Source organism: Mustelus asterias, chromosome 2 (genome assembly GCF_964213995.1).
Source record: "Mustelus asterias chromosome 2, sMusAst1.hap1.1, whole genome shotgun sequence".
NCBI classification, from domain to species: domain Eukaryota; kingdom Metazoa; phylum Chordata; class Chondrichthyes; order Carcharhiniformes; family Triakidae; genus Mustelus; species Mustelus asterias.
The window spans coordinates 3,080,892-3,101,472 of NC_135802.1; the positions used below are offsets into that span (position 1 = coordinate 3,080,892).

Here is a 20,581-nt window from a genome sequence, read left to right on the forward strand (position 1 = left end):
AAGGAAAGATAGGAAAGGTAGGATTCGAGAGCCGTGGATAACCAGGGAAATTGAGGATCTGATTAAAATGAAAAGGGAGGCGTACGTTAAGTCCAGGCAACTGAAAACAGATGGAGCTCTGGAGGAATACAGAGAGAGTAGGAAAGATCTCAAACGGGGAGTTAGAAGGGCAAAAAGAGGTCACGAGATGTTCTTGGCAGGCAGGATTAAGGAGAATCCTAAGGCATTCTATTCATACGTTAGGAACAAAAGAGTTGTCAGGGAGAAAATCGGACCTCTCAGGGACAAAGGAGGGGAATTATGCTTAGAACCCAAGGGAATAGGGGAGATCCTAAATGAATACTTTGCATCGGTATTCACGAAGGAGAGGGGCGTGTTAACCGGGAGTGTCTCGGAGGGAGGTGTTGACCCATTAGAGAAAATCTCCATTACAAGAGAGGAAGTGTTAGGTTTTTTAGGGAACATTAAAACTGACAAAGCCCCAGGGCCTGATGGCATCTATCCTCGACTGCTCAGGGAGATGAGAGGTGAAATTGCTGGGCCTCTGACGGAAATCTTTGTCGCTTCTTTGGACACGGGTGAGGTCCCTGAGGATTGGAGGATGGCGAATGTGGTCCCGTTGTTTAAGAAGGGTAGCAGGGATAACCCAGGAAATTATAGGCCGGTGAGCTTGACGTCCGTGGTAGGGAAGTTGTTGGAGAGGATTCTTAGAGACAGGATGTATGTGCATTTAGAACGAAATAATCTCATTAGTGACAGACAGCATGGTTTCGTAAGAGGGAGGTCGTGCCTTACAAATTTGGTGGAGTTTTTTGAGGAAGTGACAAAAACGGTTGATGAAGGAAGGGCCGTGGATGTCGTCTATATGGATTTCAGTAAGGCATTTGACAAAGTCCCACATGGCAGGTTGGTTAAGAAGGTTAAGGCTCATGGGATACAAGGAGAAGTGGCTAGATGGGTGGAGAACTGGCTTGGCCATAGGAGACAGAGGGTAGTGGTCGAAGGGTCTTTTTCCGGCTGGAGGTCTGTGACCAGTGGTGTTCCGCAGGGCTCTGTACTGGGACCTCTGCTATTTGTGATATATATAAATGATTTGGAAGAAGGTGTAACTGGTGTTATCAGCAAGTTTGCGGATGACACGAAGATGGCTGGAATTGCGGATAGCGAAGAGCATTGTCGGGCAATACAGCAGGATATAGATAGGCTGGAAAATTGGACGGAGAGGTGGCAGATGGAGTTTAATCCGGATAAATGCGAAGTGATGCATTTTGGAAGAAATAATGTAGGGAGGAGTTATACAATAAATGGCAGAGTCATCAGGAGTATAGAAACACAGAGGGACCTCGGTGTGCAAGTCCACAAATCCTTGAAGGTGGCAACACAGGTGGAGAAGGTGGTGAAGAAGGCATATGGTATGCTTGCCTTTATAGGACGGGGTATAGAGTATAAAAGCTGGAGTCTGATGATGCAGCTGTATAGAACGCTGGTTAGGCCACATTTGGAGTACTGCGTCCAGTTCTGGTCGCCGCACTACCAGAAGGACGTGGAGGCATTGGAGAGAGTGCAGAGAAGGTTTACCAGGATGTTGCCTGGTATGGAGGGTCTTAGCTATGAGGAGAGATTGGGTAGACTGGGGTTGTTCTCCTTGGAAAGACGGAGAATGAGGGGAGATCTAATAGAGGTATACAAGATTATGAAGGGTATAGATATGGTAAACAGTGGGAAGCTTTTTCCCAGGTCGGAGGTGACGATCACGAGGGGTCACGGGCTCAAGCTGAGAGGGGCGAAGTATAACTCAGACATCAGAGGGACGTTTTTTACACAGAGGGTGGTGGGGGCCTGGAATGCGCTGCCAAGTAGGGTGGTGGAGGCAGGCACGCTGACATCGTTTAAGACTTACCTGGATAGTCACATGAGCAGCCTGGGAATGGAGGGATACAAACGATTGGTCTAGTTGGACCAAGGAGCGGCACAGGCTTGGAGGGCCGAAGGGCCTGTTTCCTGTGCTGTACTGTTCTTTGTTCTTTGTTCTTAGATGTGAGGCTCACTGGCCTGTAGTTCCCAGCCTTTTCCCTGCAGTCCTTCTTAAACAAAGACACAACATTTGCCACTCTCCAATCTTCAGGCACCTCACCCGTGACTATCGATGTTTCAAATATCTCGGCTAGGGGACCCGCAATTTCCTCCCTAGCCTCCCACAATGTCCTGGGATACATTTCATCAGGTCCCGGGGATTTATCTACCTTGATGCGCTTTAAGACTTCCAACACCATCTCCTCTGTTATATGTGCACTCCTCAAGACATCACTATTTATTTCCCCAAGTTTCCGAACATCCATGCTTCTCTCAACAGTGAGTACAGATGAGAAATATTCATTTAAGATCTCGCCCATCTCTTGTGGATTCGCACATCGATGACCTTGTTGAGCCTTAAGAGGTCCTACTCTCCCTAGTTACTCTTTTGCTCTTTGTGTATTTGTAGAAGCTCTTTGGATTCTCCTTTGCCTTATCTGCCAAAGCAATCTTGTGTCCACTTTTTGCCCTCCTGATTTCTCTCTTAACTCTACTCCTGATTCCTCTGTACTCTTCAAGGGATCCACTTGATCCCAGCTGCCTATGCATGTCATGTGCCTCCTTCTTCTTGACCAGGGTCTCAATATCCTGAGTCATCCAGGGTTCCCTACTTCTACCAGCCTTGCCCTTCACTCTAAGAGGAATATGCTTACCCTGAATCCTGGTTAACACACTATTGAAAGCCTCCCTCTTACCAGACGTTCCTTTACCTTCCCACAGTCTCCCTCAATTAACTGTTGAAAGTTCCTGCCTGATACCATCAAAATTGGCCTTGCCCCAATTTACAATTTTAACTTTTGGGCCAGTCCTATCATTCTCCATAGCTATCTTAAAACTAATAGAATTATGGTCACTGGTCCCAAAGTGATCCTTCACTAACACTTCTGTCACCTGCCCTTCCTTATTTCCCAAGAGGAGGTCAAGTTTTGCCCCCTCTCCAGTCGGTCCGTCCACATACTGAATGAGAAATTCCTCCTGAATACACTCAACAAATTTCTCTCCATCCAACCCTCTAATACTATGGCTGTCCCAGTCAATGTTGGGAAAGTTAAAATCCCCTCCTATTGCCACCCTATTTTTCTTGGAGCTATCTGTAATCTCCTTACATATTTGCTCCTCAATTTCCCGCTGACTATTTGGGGGCCTATAGTACAACCCAATCAAAGTGATTCCCCCCTGTAAACCTCTATGACTCTATAGCGGAGAAGATTCGATCAGTCAATGACTCACCTTGCTGCTGTTTGTTATGTTCTTCCAGTCTAGGCAGATATCTGTACTCCACATGGGCCTCCTTCCTCACTCTCTTGTCTAAATCATCTTAGCATATTGTCTATTCCTGCTCTTCTACCGCTTGCCTCTTGCACTCCTGACTCTGAAGCGTTTGAATTCCTTGTGGAGATCTGTTCCCTGAACATAAGTCCCCTAATCAGAAAAGCTTCAACATGGTATTTCAGTTATGGAGGCTGGATATGCTGTGGCTGTTCTCCTTGGAGCAAAGGAGGCTGAAAGATACTCATTATTAGGGATATAGATAGGGTGAATAGGAAGAAACTTTTTCCCTTCATAGAGGGGTTAATAATCAGGGGGCATAGATTTAAGGCAAGGGGCAGGAGACTGAGAGGGGATTTTTCACCCAGAGACTGGTGGGAATCTGGAACTCGCTGCCGGAAAGGGTGGTCGAGGCGGGAACCCTCACAGCGTTTAAGAAGCATTTAGATGAGTTCATAAAATGCCATTGTGTATCAGGCTACGAACCAAGTGCTGGAAATGATGGGTGCAGACCCGATGGGCCAAATTGCCGCTTTCTGTGCTGTAAAACTCTGACTCTATGAATAAGGACAATAGCAGCAGATACCTGGATGAGGAAGTGGAGGGATGGGTTGGTAAGTTTGCGGATGACACAAAGGTTGGAGGTGTTGTGGATAGTGTGGAGGGATGTCAGAAGTTGCAGCGAGACATTGATAGGATGCAAGACTGGGCGGAGAAGTGGCAGATGGAGTTTAATCCAGATAAATGTGAGGTGGTTCATTTTGGCAGGTCAAATAGGATGGCGGAATATAATATTAATGGTAGGACTCTTGGCAGAGTGGAAGATCAGAAGGATCTTGGGATCCGAGTTCATAGGATGCTCAAAGCAGCTGTGCAGGTTGAGGCTGTGGTTAAGAAGGCGTATGGTGTACTGGCCTTCATCAATCGAGGAATTGAGTTTCGGAGCCGTGAGATAATGTTGCAGCTATATAAGACCCTGGTCAGACCACACTTGGAGTACTGTGCTCAGTTCTGGTCGCCTCATTACAGGAAGGATGTGGAAGCCATAGAAAGGGTGCAGAGGAGATTTACAAGGATGTTGCCTGGGTTGGGGGGCATGCCTTATGAGGAAAGGTTGAGTGAGCTCGGCCTTTTCTCCTTGGAGAGATGAAGGATGAGGGGTGACCTGATAGAGGTGTATAAGATGTTGAGAGGTATTGATCGAGTGGACAGTCAGAGGCTTTTTCCCAGAGCTGAAATGGTTGCCACAAGAGGACACAGGTTTAAGGTGCTGGGGAGTAGGTACAGAGGAGATGTCAGGGGTAAGTTTTTCACTCAGAGGGTGGTGGGTGCGTGGAATCGGCTGCCAGCAACGGTGGTGGAGGCAGATTCGATAGGGTCTTTTCAGAGACTTTTAGATAAGTACATGGAACTTAGTAAGATAGAGGGTTATAGGTAAGCCTAGTAATCGCTAAGGTAGGGACATGTTCGGCACAACTTTGTGGGCTGAAGGGCCTGTATTGTGCTGTAGTTTTTTGATGTTTCTATGTTTCTAACACCCCCAGCTGGAGATTCCCCTCCGAGTCCCTCACTATCCTGACTTGGAAATATATCGGCCGTTCCTTCACTGTCATTGGGTCAAAATCCTGGAACTCCCTCCCTAACAGCACTGTGGGTGTACCTACACCTCAGGGACTGCAGCGGCTCAAGAAGGCAGCCCACCAGCGCCTTCTGAAGGGGCAATTAGGGACGGCAGTGAAGGCAGCACTCGCCAGTGACAGCGACTTCCTGGAAAAATGAATTAAAGAAAGACATTGACATGATGAGACCATTATCATGAAGTCAAAGTGTATTTACAAAGGTGGAAGGTGTGTGTGAACCCCTACACCACCATGCTGCTTGTAATAATTGTTCATACCTTGTCGCTATGTCTAGGTGCATCACTGACATCCGCGGCACAGCTGAAGGCAGGCCGTTCATTGACTGCTATCCCCGTTTTGTGTGACGACCTTGACCGGCAGCCTCGAGAGGCCTGGCCACCTGCTGTGGGGCAGCTACATTGTCCTCAGCCTGTGGATCTGATGGGGTCACAGGCAGAGGGAATCTGGAGCAGTTAAACACTCTCGGAGAATCCAGGTGGATGGTCCTGGGATGTCCAGTTGATGTTCCTTCTCCCTTCGGATGCTAGAGGTCCCCTAACTTCATTGCAGCGTTAATGTAAGCCTACTTGTGACTAATAAATAAACTTTACTTTGAGGAAGGATGTAAATGCCTTGGAGACGGTTCAGAGGAGATTCACTGGATGGATTCCAGGAAGAGGGAGGATCTGTCTTATGAAGAGAGATTGAGGAGTTTAGGCTGATCCTCGCTGGAGTTTGGAAGAATGAGAGGAGGTCTCATTGAGGTGTAGAAGGTGCTGAAGGGGATTGACAGGGTCGATGTAGAGAGGATGTTTCCTCTTGTTGGAGATTCGAGAATGAGGCGCCATAGGTTTAGGCAAAGGGGTGGCAGATTTAAAACAGGGATGAGGAGGAAATCCTTCACTCAGAGGGTCATGAATCGGTGAATTCTCTACCCAGAGTGCAGTGGATCTGGAACACTGAACACATTGAAGGAGGAGATAGATGGGTTTTTAATTAGCTGCAGGATGAAGGGCTGTGGGGAATGGGCAGGAAGGTGGAGATGAAGCTGCAATGAGATCAATATGATGATATTGAATGGCGGAGCAGGCTCGAGGGGCTGAATGGCCTGCTGCTGCTCCTAGTTCCTATGTCCTAGCAAACCTCCCAACAAGGATATCGGTCCAGCCCCATTGAAGAGCAAAGCATCCAGCTTGTGCAGGCCCCACCTTCCCCAGAATACATCAGGGCCTCAGTCCTAGGGCTAGAGTAGATCAGCGGCTCAGTCCTGGGGCTGGGAAAGGTCAGGGCCTCCATCCTGGGGCTGGAATAGATCAGGGCCCCAGACCTGAAGCTGGGGTAGATCAGGGCCTCAGTCATGGGCTGGTGTAATCAGCACCCCTGTCCTGTGGTCGGAGTAATTCAGGGCCTCAGTCCTGTGACAGGTCATAGGTTCGGGCCTCTGTCAAGGGCCTGGAGTAGATCAGGGCCTCAATCTAGAACAGGCATAGATTGGGGCCTCAGTTCTGGGGCAGGAGTCATTCAGAGTCTCAGTTCTGGACATAAATAGTTGGTGCTTCAGTCCTGGCCTGGTACATCAAGGCCTTATCCTGTGGCTGGAATAGTTCAGGGCATTGCTCCTGGGGCTGCAGTGGATCAGTGCCTCAATTCTGGGCTGGCGTATACCAAAGCCTTCAGGACTGGGGCTGCAGTAAAAAGGGCTTGAAGACTGGGGCTGGAGTAGATCAGGGATTAACGCTGGGACAGGTATAGATTAGGGCACTCACTCCTGGAGCTGCAGTACGTCTTTGGACTAGTGTATATCAGCGACCTCGTGCTGGCATTGCAGTAGGTCAGGGCCACAGTCCTGGGGCTGGAGTAGATCAGGGCCTCAGTCCGGGGGCTGGAGTAGATCAGGGCCTCAGTCCCGGGGCTGGAGTAGATCAGGGCCTCAGTCCCAGGGCTGGAGTAGATCAGGGCCTCAGTCCCGGGGCTGGAGTAGATCAGGGCCTCAGTCCTTGGGTTGGATTAGATGGGGGCCCTGGTTTTGGGGAGGCTGGGGTAGATCAGGATCAACTCCAGGACTCGACTTGAAGCTTCAGTCCCGGGGTAGAGTTTATGTGGAGCCCTGCAGCAGGAGGTGTAGGCCTGGGCCTGGAGTGGGTCTGAACCCGGCTGTACTTGCCTCTCTGCAGATCCTCTCTGAGCTCCAGTTTGGCAAGGGAGAGTTTATCTTCTGCCTTAGCTACTGCTGCTCTCTTTTCTGTCAAGAAATCCTCTGCATCATGAATGGCCTGAAACAGAGAGGCAGCTTCATCAGATCACACCTCTGAAATAGCCTTCCTGAAGCCCTGCTCCCAACCATATTCACGCATGGTGCAGGCCTGCCACAGGTTCACGGGGGTGGCGGGGGGGGGGGTGGCGGGGTGGCGGGGGCGATCATGAGCCCACCCTCACCGTCCACGGGAAAGGCGGAGGCTCTCAAGGTCCGGTGGAACTGGAAATTGCCAATTTGCTGGTGAGATTGTGATCCCTCACCGGTGACGTAAACAGGTTCACGGCCACTTCGGGTGTGAACCTGAATTTAATATATTTTAATTAATTTACATATAAGGACACACCCCCTCAGTATTTATCAGCCCGCACTGTATTTAAACCTCGCCGCTGTGAGGTCATGGCATGTTTACGTCCCGTATCTCCACATGACGCGTGAAACATGCACCCGCCGCCCCCTCCCCACACACACACACACACACACACACACACTTTTTGAAAAATTGTCATAAGATCTGCAGGGAAAACTGGCCGGTTCCCCCGCAGGGAAAACTGGCCGGTTCCCCCGCAGGGAAAACTGGCCGGTTCCCCCGCAGGGAAAACTGGCCGGTTCCCCCGCAGGGAAAACTGGCCGGTTCCCCCGCAGGGAAAACTGGCCGGTTCCCCCGCAGGGAAAACTGGCCGGTTCCCCCGCAGGGAAAACTGGCCGGTTCCCCCGCAGGGAAAACTGGCCGGTTCCCCGCAGGGAAAACTGGCCGGTTCCCCCGCAGGGAAAACTGGCCGGTTCCCCCGCAGGGAAAACTGGCCGGTTCCCCCGCAGGGAAAACTGGCCGGTTCCCCCGCAGGGAAAACTGGCCGGTTCCCCCGCAGGGAAAACTGGCCGGTTCCCCCGCAGGGAAAACTGGCCGGTTCCCCCGCAGGGAAAACTGGCCGGTTCCCCCGCAGGGAAAACTGGCCGGTTCCCCCGCAGGGAAAACTGGCCGGTTCCCCCGCAGGGAAAACTGGCCGGTTCCCCCGCAGGGAAAACTGGCCGGTTCCCCCATCAGATCCTGCTATTTTTTTGTGATTCCACACAACGTGTCCAGTGATCCGGGAAAGGCTAAGTGAGAATCAGAACCCCACCCCTCCAGCAAATTCCCCCCCACTCCACCTCCCAGTTCAATCCTTTATTTCTCCTTTTCCTCAGATTGTTTCTGAATTGGGAGCTCCTCATCTTTGACCTCACAGCCAATACACATGGGGTATTCAACCATGGGAGGAGGCGGGAGGCAGGGGGGGTGGGGGGGCATCACCTGACAGTCACTTGCTCCCTCCCTCCACCAGGGACCCATGATCACAATCTGAAGCAGGAATCCTGGTGGCCTGGCCCCACTCCACAACCACCAGACACAATGGGCGGCACGGTAGCACAGTGGTTAGCACTGCTGTTTCACAGCTCCAGGGTCCCGGGTTCGATTCCCGGCTTGGGTCACTGTCTGTGTGGAGTTTGCACATTCTCCTCGTGTCTGCGTGGGTTTCCTCCGGGTGCTCCGGTTTCCTCCCACAGTCCAAAGATGTGCGGATTAGGTTGATTGGCCAGGTTAAAAATTGCCCCTTAGAGTCCTGAGATGCGTAGGTTAGAGGGATTAGCGGTCGGTGGGATTGTGGTCGGTGCAGACTCGATGGGCCGAATGGCCTCCTTCTGCACTGTAGGGTTTCTATGATTTCTATGCTGATTTCAAGGTTAGCGAGCGAGAGAGAGAGACAGAGTATGATAGAGAGAGGGAGGGGGGGAAGAGTTCTCACCCAGACTCTGTGAGACTCACCTGCAGCGTAATGTCCATTTTACTGATATTTTTCCGCACACACGTGTCATGTTCAGCGATACGTTTGTTTAGCTCACAGTAGGCTTTCTGTAGCTGAAGAGAGAACAACAGTTACTTTGTTTGCTGGGTCCCAGCACTGGATTTTACATTTCCAAATGCTGGGAGGGCTCTTTGGAAGATTCCGGAAGAGCAAATCACCACTTGAGGGCCACAATTAATATTAGACCCATGACCATGACACCCAGTCGAGAGCAAATTGCTGATGCTGCCTCTCTTCTGTGGACTGATAGCGAAGAGCTCTTCCATTGGAAGTGTCTGTCACGCCGCACACTGAGCTGATGGAGCCATCGCAGGCTTCCAGCCGCCTGTATTAACCCCAAACCAAAGGTGTTTGTGAAGCTGTCAGTGGGTGAGAGCAGAAGGAAGTCCTTCACAGGAGTATACAAATAGGTCAGAAAAAGCAATGGGCCTGAGGATTAGGAACAGTTTAAAATTCAGCAAAGGAGGACCAAGGGATTGATTAAGAAGAGAAAATAGAGTATGAAAGTAAGCTAGCGGGGAACATAAAGACTACTGTAATCCATCACTCAAACCAGCCTCCCATCCATTGACTCTGTCTACACTTCCCGCTGCCTCAGCAAAGCAGCCAGCATAATTAAGGACCCCACGCACCCCGGACATTCTCTCTTCCACCTTCTTCCTTCGGGAAAAAGATACAAAAGTCTGAGGTCATGGACCAACCGACTCAAGAACAGCTTCTTCCCTGCTGCTGTCAGACCTTTGAATGGACCTGCCTTGTATTAAGTTGATCTTTCTCTACACCCTAGCTATGACTGTAACACTACATTCTGCATTCTCTCCTTTCCTTCTCTATGAACAGTATGCTTTGTCTGTATAGAACGCAAGAAACAATACTTTTCACTGTATGTTAATACATGTGACAATAATAAATCAAATCAAATGTTTCTTCTCCATCACATCCAACACCTCACCCCCTGCCCACAGCACCTTCCCATCCAATCACAGAAGGTGCAACTCCTGCCCTTTTACCTCCTCCCTGCTCACCGTCCCAGGCCCTAAACACCCCTTTCAGGTGAAGCAGTGCGTCACAGGCACCTCCTTCAATCTGGTCTGTTGCATTCGCTGCTCCCAATGCGGTCACTCTCCATCGCAGAGACCAAACGCTGACTGGGTGACTGCTTTGCTGAACACCTTCGATCTGTCCGCAAGCAGGACCCAGACCTTCCTGTCGTTTGCCACTTCCCCACAGCACCGTGCTCTCCTGTCCACGTGTCTGTCCTTGGCCTTTTGCAATGTTCCAACGAACCCCAACGCAAACTGGAGGAACATCTTCCCATTGGACACTTGACAGCCTTCCGGACTGAACATTGAGTTCAACAACTTCAGAGCGTGAACTCTCCCCTCCACCTTCACCCCATTCCCATTTATTTTATTTCATTCTGCTCCTTTTTTTCATCCATTTTATCATCTTTCTGTCTCAATTCCATTTCTCCATTCCAGCTCTCGTTCCCTTCCCAGGGCAACTGCCACATTCCTCGGGCAGTCCTTTAACAATCTGTGCCTGTGTTCTGCCATTCTCGCATTCTGATCACTGAATGGACACTTTCAGCACCTTTCTCAGCCTCCTGTATCCTCATTTACATTCCCTTTGTCCAATTACACTCCACCCCCACCCTCAGAGTATAATTCCCTCCTGATTTTCTTTGCTCTCAGTTCTGACAAAGGGGCATCCAGACTCGAAACATTGGCTCGATTCTCTCCCCGCAAACACTGTCAGACCTGCTGAGATTTTCCAGCATTTTCTGTTTTTGAATAAATGAGGATTGTTTTCACTGGAAAGATGGAGGCTGAGGGGAGACCTGATAGAGGTCTACAAAATGATGAGAGGCACAGACAGGGTGGATAGTCAGAGGTTTCTTCCCAGGGTGGAAGTGTCAGTTACACGGGGGCACAGGTTCAAGGTGAGAGGGGGAAAGTTTAAGGGAGATGTGCGGCGGAAGTTTTTCACGCAGGGAGCGGTGGGTGCCTGGAACGCGCTGCCAGAGGAGGTGGTGGAAGCAGGAACATTAACAACATTTAAGAGGCATCTGGATTGGTCCATGAATAGGGAGGGAATAGAGGGATACGGACTGTGTAAGGGCAGAAGGTTATTTAAGTTTAGTTTGGGCATTGTGATCAGCACAGGCTGGGAGGGCCAAAGGTCCTGTTCCTGTGCTGTACTTTCTTTGTTCTAAGCTCAAGCTATTGCGAGCCTATCAAAGGCATTCTCTGGGAAGGAACATCCGACAGACTCTCTCATGCTGCTTGAAATTACTTCCTCTCTCCAGAAGCATTGCTGACGAAGCCCATCGGGACGCTGTGTCACATCCGCGAGCTGGACGATGTGCTTCTGAAGGACGTTGGCAACAAGATCAAGCAGGATGGCAGGTACCAGCTGAAAGACCCAACGTGCTGCCCTCAGTGATCCTGCGTCACAGTCAGAAGCAGAGTGTGTGCTGAGGAACCGAGAGTACGGGAGTCGAGACGGCCCCACCACCACACGCCCGTCATATCCCAATTGTATTCCTCTCAAAACACATTTCATTGGCTGTGGAGAGCTTTGGGATGTCCTGAGGTTGAGAGAGGTCCTATATAAATACAAATCTTTATGAATTCAATCCCCTTAATTCACCAACTTTCCAATTGAACAGGTAACATTGGAAAGTGATTCAGAGGCAGGAACAAACAGGGATTCAGAATGGGAACTTTACAGGAATCGGGATTGAGGAAATAGAGTTTCAGAGATAAAAATTCACAGGATATCAGAGTCAGACCTCTGGACTCCCAATCATGCGATAACAGACATTACATATGAACAAGGAGCAAGAGGAGCCCATTCGGCCCCTCGAGCCTGTTCCACCATTTAAATAGATTGTGACTGATCTGATAAACTTTAATCTGCATCCCCACCAGCCCGATAACCTTTCACCCCCTTGCCCACCAAGAATCTATCCATCTCCACCTTAAAAATATTCAAAGACTCTGCTTCCACTGCCTTCTCAGGAAGAGTTTTCCTGAGACTAAAGGCCCACTGAGAGAAAGAAATTCCGCCTCTTCTCCATTTCAAATGGACAATCCCTTATTGTTAAACAGTGGCCCCCAGTTCTAGATTCTGCTACAAGAGGAAGCGGTCCCTTCCAGACCCTTCAGGATCTTATATCTTTCAATCAAGTTGCCTCTTGTTCTTGTAAACTCCAGTAGATACAAGCCTCGCCTGTCTAACCTGGCAGAAGACAACTCTCCCATTCCAGTATTAGTCGAGTAAACTTTCTATGAACTATTTCCAATGCCTATACATCTTTCCTTAAATAAGATGAGCAATTCTTTATACCGTACTCCAGATGTGGGCCATTCGTGCCCCACCGCTATTACATAAGAACATAAGAACTAGGAGCAGGAGTGGGCCATCTGGCCCCTCGAGCCTGCTCCGCCATTCAATAAGATCTTTTCGTGGACTAAGCTCCAATAACCCGCCCGCTCACCATAACCCTTAATCCTTAATTCCTTCACTGTTCAAAAATGTATCTATCCTTGCCTTAAAAACATTCAATGAGGTAGCGTCAACTGCTTCACTGGGCAGGGAATTCCACAGATTCACAACCCTTTGTGTGAAGAAGTTCCTCCTCAACTCAGTCCTAAATCTGCTTCCCCGTATTTTGAGGCCATGCTCCCTAGTTCTAGTTTCACCCACCAGTGGAAACAACTTCCCTGCTTCTATCTTATCTATTCCCTTCATAATCTTATATGTTTCTATAAGATCTCCCCTCATTCTTCTGAATTCCAATGAGTAGAGCCCCAGTCTACTCAGTCTCTCCTCATAAGCCAACCCTCTCAACTCCGGAATCAACCTCGTGAATCTCCTCTGCACCCCCTCCAGTGCCAGTATATCCTTTCTCAAGTAAGGAGACCAAAACTGTACACAGTACTCCAGGTGTGGCCTCACCAGCACCTTATACAGCTGCAACATAACCTCGCTGTTTTTAAACTCCATCCCTGTAGCAATGAAGGACAAAATTCCATTTGCCTTCTTAATTACCTGCTGCACCTGCAAACCAACTACTTGAGATTCCTGCATAAGGACACCCAGGTCCCTCTGCACAGCAGCATGCTGCAATTTTTTACCCTTTAAATAATAGTCCATTTTGCTGTTATTCCTACCAAAATGGATGACCTCACATTTACCAACATTGTACTCCATCTGCCAGACCCTCGCCCACTCACTTAGACTATCTATATCCCTTTGCAGACTTTCAGCGTCCTCTGCACACTTTGCTCTTCCACTCATCTTGGTGTCATCTGTGAATTTTGACACACTACACTTGGTCCCCAACTCCAAATCATCTATGTAAATTGTAAACAATTGCGGTCCCAACACTGATCCCTGAGGCACACCATTAGCCACTGATCGCCAAACAGAAAAACACCCATTAACCCCACTCTTTGCTTTCTGTTAGTTAACTAATCCTCTATCCATGCTAATACATTACCCGTAACACTGTGCACCTTTATCTTATGCAGCAGTCTCTGGTGTGGCACCTTGTCAAATGCCTTCTGGAAATGTGATATATGTTTGTAATATATATAAATGATTTGGAGGAAAATGTAACTGGTTTGATCAGTAAGTTTGCGGATGACCCAAAGGTTGGTGGATTTGTGGATCGGGATGAGGATCATCAGAGGATACAGCAGGATATAGATCAGTTGGAGGCTTGGGCGGAGAGATGGCAGATGGAGTTTAATCCAGACAGATGTGAGGTAATGCATTTTGGAAGGTCTGATACAGATAGGAAATATACAGTAAATGGCAGAATCCTTAAGAGTATTGATAGGCAAAGGGATCTGGGTGTACAGGTACACAGGTCACTGAAAGTGGCCATGCAGGTGGAGAAGGTAGTCAAGAAGGCATACAGCATGCTTGCCTTCATCGGCCGGGGTATTGAGTTTAAAAATTCGCAAGTCATGTTGCAGCTTTATAGAACCTTAGTGAGGCCGCACTTGGAATATAGTGTTCAATTCTGGTCGCCACACTACCAGAAGGATGTGGAGGCTTTGGAGAGGGTACAGAAAAGATTTACCAGGATGTTGCCTGGTATGGAGGGCATTAGCTATGAGGAGAGGTTGGAGAAACTTGGTTTGTTCTCACTGGAGCGACGGAGGTTGACGGGCGACCTGATAGAAGTCTACAAGATTATGAGAGGCATGGACAGAGTGGATAGTCAGAAGCTTTTTCCCAGGGTGGAAGAGTCAATTCCTCGGGGGCACAGGTTTAAGGCGCGAGGGGCAAGGTGTAAAGGAGATGTACGAGGCAGATTTTTTACACAGAGTAGTGGGTGCCTGGAACGCGTTGCCGGGGGAGGTAGTGGAAGCGGATACGGTAATGACTTCTAAGGGGCGTCTTGACAAATACATGAATAGGATGTGAATAGAGGGATATGGTCCCCGGAAGGGTAGGGGTTTTAGTTCAGTCGGGCAGCATGGTCGGTGCAGGCTTGGAGGGCCGAAGGGCCTGTTCCTGTGCTGTAATTTTCTTTGTTCTTTTTTCTATGTTATTTCCATAGATATGTAAAGAGAAAAAGATTGACAAAAATGAATGTAGGCCCCTTACAGTCAGAAACGGGAGAATTCATAACGGGGAATAAAGAAATGGCTGGGAATTAAATTTGTACTTTATTCATGTCTTCCTTTGTAACGACTGATGCAATGTACCAGAAGTGCTGAGAGAAACAAGCTTTAGTGAGGAGCTGAAGGAAATCAGCATTAGTAGAGAAATAGTTGTGGGGAAATTGATGGGATTGAAGGTGGATAAATCTCCAGGTCCTGATAATCTTCATCCCAGAGTACTTAAGGAAGTGGCCCTGGAAATAGTAGATCCATTGGTGGTTATTTTCCAAAGTTCTTTGGACTCTGGACTGATTCCTCCAGATTGGATGTAATGTAAGCCCGCTGTTCAAAAAGGGAGGTAGAAAGAAAACAGGGAACTATAGACCAGTGAGCCTAACGTCGGGACTGGGGGAGTTGCTCGAGTCCATTATCAAGGATTTCATAACTCGGCATTTGGAAGGCAGTGGTATAATCAGACAGAGTCAGCATGGATTTACAAAAGGGAAATCAGGCTTGACGAATCGATTGGAATTTTTTGAGGATGTAACTGGTAGAGTTGACCGAGGAGAACCAGTGGATGTGGTTTATTTAGACTTTCAGAAAGCTTTCGGCAAGGTCTCACGTCACAGACTACACATGCGATTGCAGGTAATGTCTTGAGATGGATAGAAAGCTGGTTAGCAGATCGGAAGCAAAGAGCCTGTACCTGCTGTTCATTTATATACTGTTTGAATGCTTCACGGACCCACCACCGAAATCTCCACGGACCTGTTTGGGAAACAATGCTTTAAACTTTACAATAATAGGACAAGTCTTAATGAAAACACAAATGCTGGATAAACTCAGCAGGTCTGGTAGCATCAGTGGAGAGAGAAACAGTCAATGTTTTGATCTAACTGACCATTCCCCAGTGCAAATCCTTTCTTTCCTTACAGTGTCGGTCTGGTTCAGTATCACATCTCAGCTCTGTCACTGAACAAAAGGGTTGTGCCAGGTGGGATGGGAGCGTGGTAAGGTTCATGCTCACCTCTCATCTCTCAATCAAACAATCAGTCAGCATATTCCCCTTGACCTGATATTATGTGCACAATAACAGCTGTGTTTACCCACACAGTCCAATGGTGCATTGTGTGTGAAACCAGGCTGGATATGCTCCAACAACACACTCTCTGTACAATGTCAGGGATTCTGTTTGAAACACTGGGCTTCACTGAGCATAGAACACAGGGAAAAGCTGCTCTGAGCACACAGCAAGCTCCAAGGTCAACACAGCTACAGAGGCTAATTAATGGGAGAAATCACTCAGAATGTAACTGCATCAGTAATGGAGATTTACGAGCAACATCAGCTCCTTGAGCCTATCCCCACTGACCTTCTACCAGAATTCCATATCCCTGTTATCCCCATATCCCTGTTATCCCCATATCCCTGTTATCCCCATTTCCCTGGATATCATTAATATCTCAAAATCGACTGATCTCTGTTACAAACATACTCAATAACCTCACAACTTTGGGATATGGAACTCCAAATATGGAACTTCCTTTCTGTCAGCCCCAATACCTCACTCTGAATATCGACACAAGTATTTTCCACTGACACGTTCAAAACCAAAATACACCACAGTTAGAAAATCATCAGAACTATTGAAACCACTGCTTATTGTTCAATCAAAAACAAGGTTGTTACAAGAGTTCGGCACTCCCTCAGTACTGACCCTCTGACAGTGCAGCACTCCCTCAGTACTGACCCTCTGACAGTTCGGCACTCCCTCAGTACTGACCCTCTGACAGTGCAGCACTCCCTCAGCACTGACCCTCTGTCAGTGCGGCACTCCCTCAGTGCTGACCCTCTCACAGTGCGGCACTCCCTCAGTACTGACCCTCTGACAGTGCGGCACTCCCTCAGTACTGACCCTCTGACAGTGCGGCACTCCCTCAGTACTGACCCTCTGACAGTGCAGCACTCCCTCAGCACTGACCCTCTGACAGTGCAGCACTCCCTCAGCACTGACCCTCTGACAGTGCGGCACTCCCTCAGTACTGACCCTCTGACAGTGCAGCACTCCCTCAGCACTGACCCTCTGACAGTGCGGCACTCCCTCAGTACTGACCCTCTGACAGTGCGGCACTCCCTCAGTACTGACCCTCTGACAGTGCAGCACTCCCTCAGCACTGACCCTCTGACAGTGCGGCACTCCCTCAGTACTGACCCTCTGACAGTGCGGCACTCCCTCAGCACTGACCCTCTGACAGTGCGGCACTCCCTCAGTACTGACCCTCTGTCAGTGCGGCACTCCCTCAGTACTGACCCTCTGACAGTGCGGCACTCCCTCAGTGCTGACCCTCTCACAGTGCGGCACTCCCTCAGTGCTGACCCTCTCACAGTGCGGCACTCCCTCAGTGCTGACCCTCTCACTGTGCGGCACTCCCTCAGTACTGACCCTCTGACAGTGCAGCACTCCCTCAGTACTGAACCTCTGACAGTGCAGCACTCCCTCAGCACTGACCCTCTGACAGTGCGGCACTCCCTCAGTACTGACCCTCTGTCAGTGCGGCACTCCCTCAGTACTGACCCTCTGACAGTGCGGCACTCCCTCAGTGCTGACCCTCTCACAGTGCGGCACTCCCTCAGTGCTGACCCTCTCACAGTGCGGCACTCCCTCAGTGCTGACCCTCTCACTGTGCGGCACTCCCTCAGTACTGACCCTCTGACAGTGCAGCACTCCCTCAGTACTGAACCTCTGACAGTGCAGCACTCTCTCAGTACTGACCCTCTGATAGTGCGGCACTCCCTCAGTACTGACCCTCTGATAGTGCGGCATTCTCTCAGTACTGACCCTCTGACAGTGCGGCGCTCCCTCAGTACTGACCCTCTGACAGTGCGGCACTCCCTCAGCACTGACCCTCTGACAGTGCGGCACTCCCTCAGTAATGAACCTCTGACAGTGCGGCACTCCCTCAGGACTGAACTAAACCATGGCTGTATTTTCAATTCCTCCCTGGCCACTGGGAGGTGCCCGGGGACTGGGGAACAGCTAATGTGGTTCTGCTATTTAAGAAAGGTTGTCGAGACAAGCCAGGGAACTACAGACCAGTCTGTGGTTGGGAAACTGCTGGAGAAGATTCTGAAGGAGAGAATCTCTCTCCATTTGGAGAGGCAAGGTTTGATCAGGGATTGTCAGCACGGTTTGTCAGAGGGAGGTCATGCCTAACAAATTTGATTGAAGTTTTTGAGCATGTGACCAAGTGTGTGGATGAGGGTAGTGCGGTTGATGAAGTTTACATGGATTTCAGCAAAGCCTTTGACAAAGTCCCACATGGGAGACTTAATAAGAAGGCAAATGTACATGGGTTGCAGGGTGATCTGACGAGGTGGATTCATAATTGGCTCAGCGGTAGGAGACAGAGGGTGGTGACAGACAGCTGCTTTAGTGATTGGAGGCCAGTGTCCGGTGGCGTACCACAGGGATCCGTGCTGGGGCCCCTAATGTTCATCATTTATATAAATGACAGTGATGACTATGTGGGTGGGAGGATCAGTAAGTTTGCCGATGACACAAAGATTGGCCGGGTGGTTAACAGTGAGGTTGAGTGATTGGGTTACAGGAAGATATAGACGGAATGGTCAAATGGGTGGATAAGTGGCAGATGGAATTTAACCCTGAAGAGTGAGGTGATACACTTTGGAAGGAGTAATTTGACAAGGAAGTAAACTATGAAAGGTCTGACACTGGGAAGTTCCGAAGAACAAAGGGACCTTGGCGTGTTTGTCCATAGATCTCTGAAGGCGGCAGAAAGGCAGGTAAATAGGGTGGTGAAAAAGGCAGATGGCACACTCGCCTTTATCAATCGGAGTATAGATCACAAAGGCAGAGGGGTCATGATGGAGTTGTCTCGAACTTTGGTCCGGCCACAGCTGGAGCACTGTGTGCAGTTCTGGTCACCACATTATAGGAAGGACGTGAACACATTGGAGGGAGTGCAGAGGAGATTCACCGGGACGCTGCCTGGGACGGAGCATTTAAATTATAAAGAGAGGTTGGATAGGCTTGGGTTGTTTTCTCCGATGTATTGGAGACAATACACGTCTCTTTAACCTGTGCTTAACCCTCTCTCCACTCACATTGTCTGTACCTTTAAGACTTGATTACCTGTAAAGACTCGCATTCCAACCATTATTTTGTAAATTGAGTCTGTGTCTTTTTCTGCCCTGTTTGTGAACAGAATTCCCACTCACCTGACGAAGGGGCAGCGCTCCGAAAGCTCGTGGCTTTTGCTACTAAATAAACCTGTTGGACTTTAACCTAGTGTTGTGAGACTACTTACTTGTTTTCTCTGGAGCAGCGAAGACTGAGGGGCGATCTGATTGAGTTCAAGATTATGAGGGGCAAGGACAGCGTGGATAGGGAACAGCTGTTCCCCTTAGTTGAACGGTCAGTTACGAGGGGACACAAGGTAAAAATGAGGGGTGGGAAGTTTGGGGGCATTTAAGGGAAAACCTTTTACCCAGAGGGTGGTGACAGTCTGGAATGCGCTGCCTGGGAGGGTGGTAGAGGCGGGATGCCTCACATCCTTTAAAAAGTACCTGGATGAGCGCTTGGCGCATCATAACATTCAGCGCTATGGACCAAGTGCTGGCAAGTGGGATGAGGTGGGCAGGCAGGGTCTTTCATGCGCCTGTGCAGACTCGATGGGCCGAAGGGCCTCTTCTGCATTGTAGTATTCTCGGATTCTGTGATTCTGTGATTCCCGGATTCTGTGATTGATTCCCGGAATCTGTGATTCCCGGATTCTGTGATTGATTCCTGGATTCTGTGATTCCCGGATTCTGTGAGTGATTCCCAGATTCTGTGCGTGATTCCCGGATTCTGTGAGTGATTCCCGGATTCTGTGAGTGATTCCCGGATTCTGTGATTGATTCCCAGATTGTGTGATTCCCGGATTGTGTGATTCCCGGATTCTGTGACTGATTCCCGGATTCTGTGATTGATTCCCGGATTCTGTGAGTGATTCCCGGATTCTGTGATTCCCGGATTCTGTGATTCCCGGATTCTGTCTCTGCCACTCCTGCTCTGCAGGCAGCTCCCACCACAGTGGCTGGTAGAATTTGAATTCAATAAAAAATATCTGGAATTAAGAATCTACTGATGACCCTGAAACCATTGTCGATTGTCGGAAAAACCCATCTGGTTCAATCATGCCCTTTAGGGAAGGAAATAGAACATAGAAAAAATACAGCACAAACAGGCCCTTCGGCCCACAAGTTGCGTCGGTCATGTCCCTACCTACCTAGGCCTATATATAGGCTTACCTATAACCCTCAATCCGATTAAGTCCCATGTACTCATCCAGAAGTCTCTTAAAAGTCCCTATTGAGTTTGCCTCCACCACCACTGACGGCAGCCGATTCCAATCACCCACCACCCTCTGAGTGAAAAACTTACCCCTGACATCGCTTCTGTACCTACTCCCCAGCACCTTAAACCTGTGTCCTCTCGTAGCAGCCATTTCAGCCCTGGGAAAAAGCCTCCGAGAATTCACCCGATCTATACCTCTCAACATCTTGTACACCTCTATCAGGTCACCTCTCATCCTTCGTCTCTCCAAGGAGAAAAGACTAAGCTCCCTCAGCCTATCCTCATAAGGTATGCCAACCAATCCAGGCAACATCCTTGTAAATCTTCTCTGCACCCTTTCAATCATTTCCACATCCCTCCTGTAATGAGGCGACCAGAACTGAGCACAGTACTCCAAGTGGGGTCTGGCGAGGGTCTTATATAGCTGCATCATTATCTCCCGACTCAAAGAACAAAGAACAGTACAGCACAGGAAACAGGCCCTTCGACCCTCCAAGCCTGTGCCGCTCCTTGGTCCAAAGACCAATCGTTTGTATCCCTCC

General features: G+C 49.2%; 1 protein-coding gene across 2 annotated transcripts in view; it reads right to left on the reverse strand.

The window, feature by feature from the left end:
- The window catches only part of LOC144504645 (IQ motif and ankyrin repeat domain-containing protein 1-like), a 137,147-nt gene that overhangs the window by 42,338 nt on the left and 74,228 nt on the right, over positions 1 to 20,581 (reverse strand). For both annotated transcript variants that reach the window (XM_078230338.1, XM_078230330.1), the window contains 2 exons: positions 9,020 to 9,112; positions 7,126 to 7,234 (listed from right to left, as the gene is read on the reverse strand). In XM_078230338.1, the coding sequence (XP_078086464.1) occupies positions 7,126 to 7,234; positions 9,020 to 9,112 (202 nt within the window). The remainder of the gene's footprint in view (positions 1 to 7,125; positions 7,235 to 9,019; positions 9,113 to 20,581) is intronic.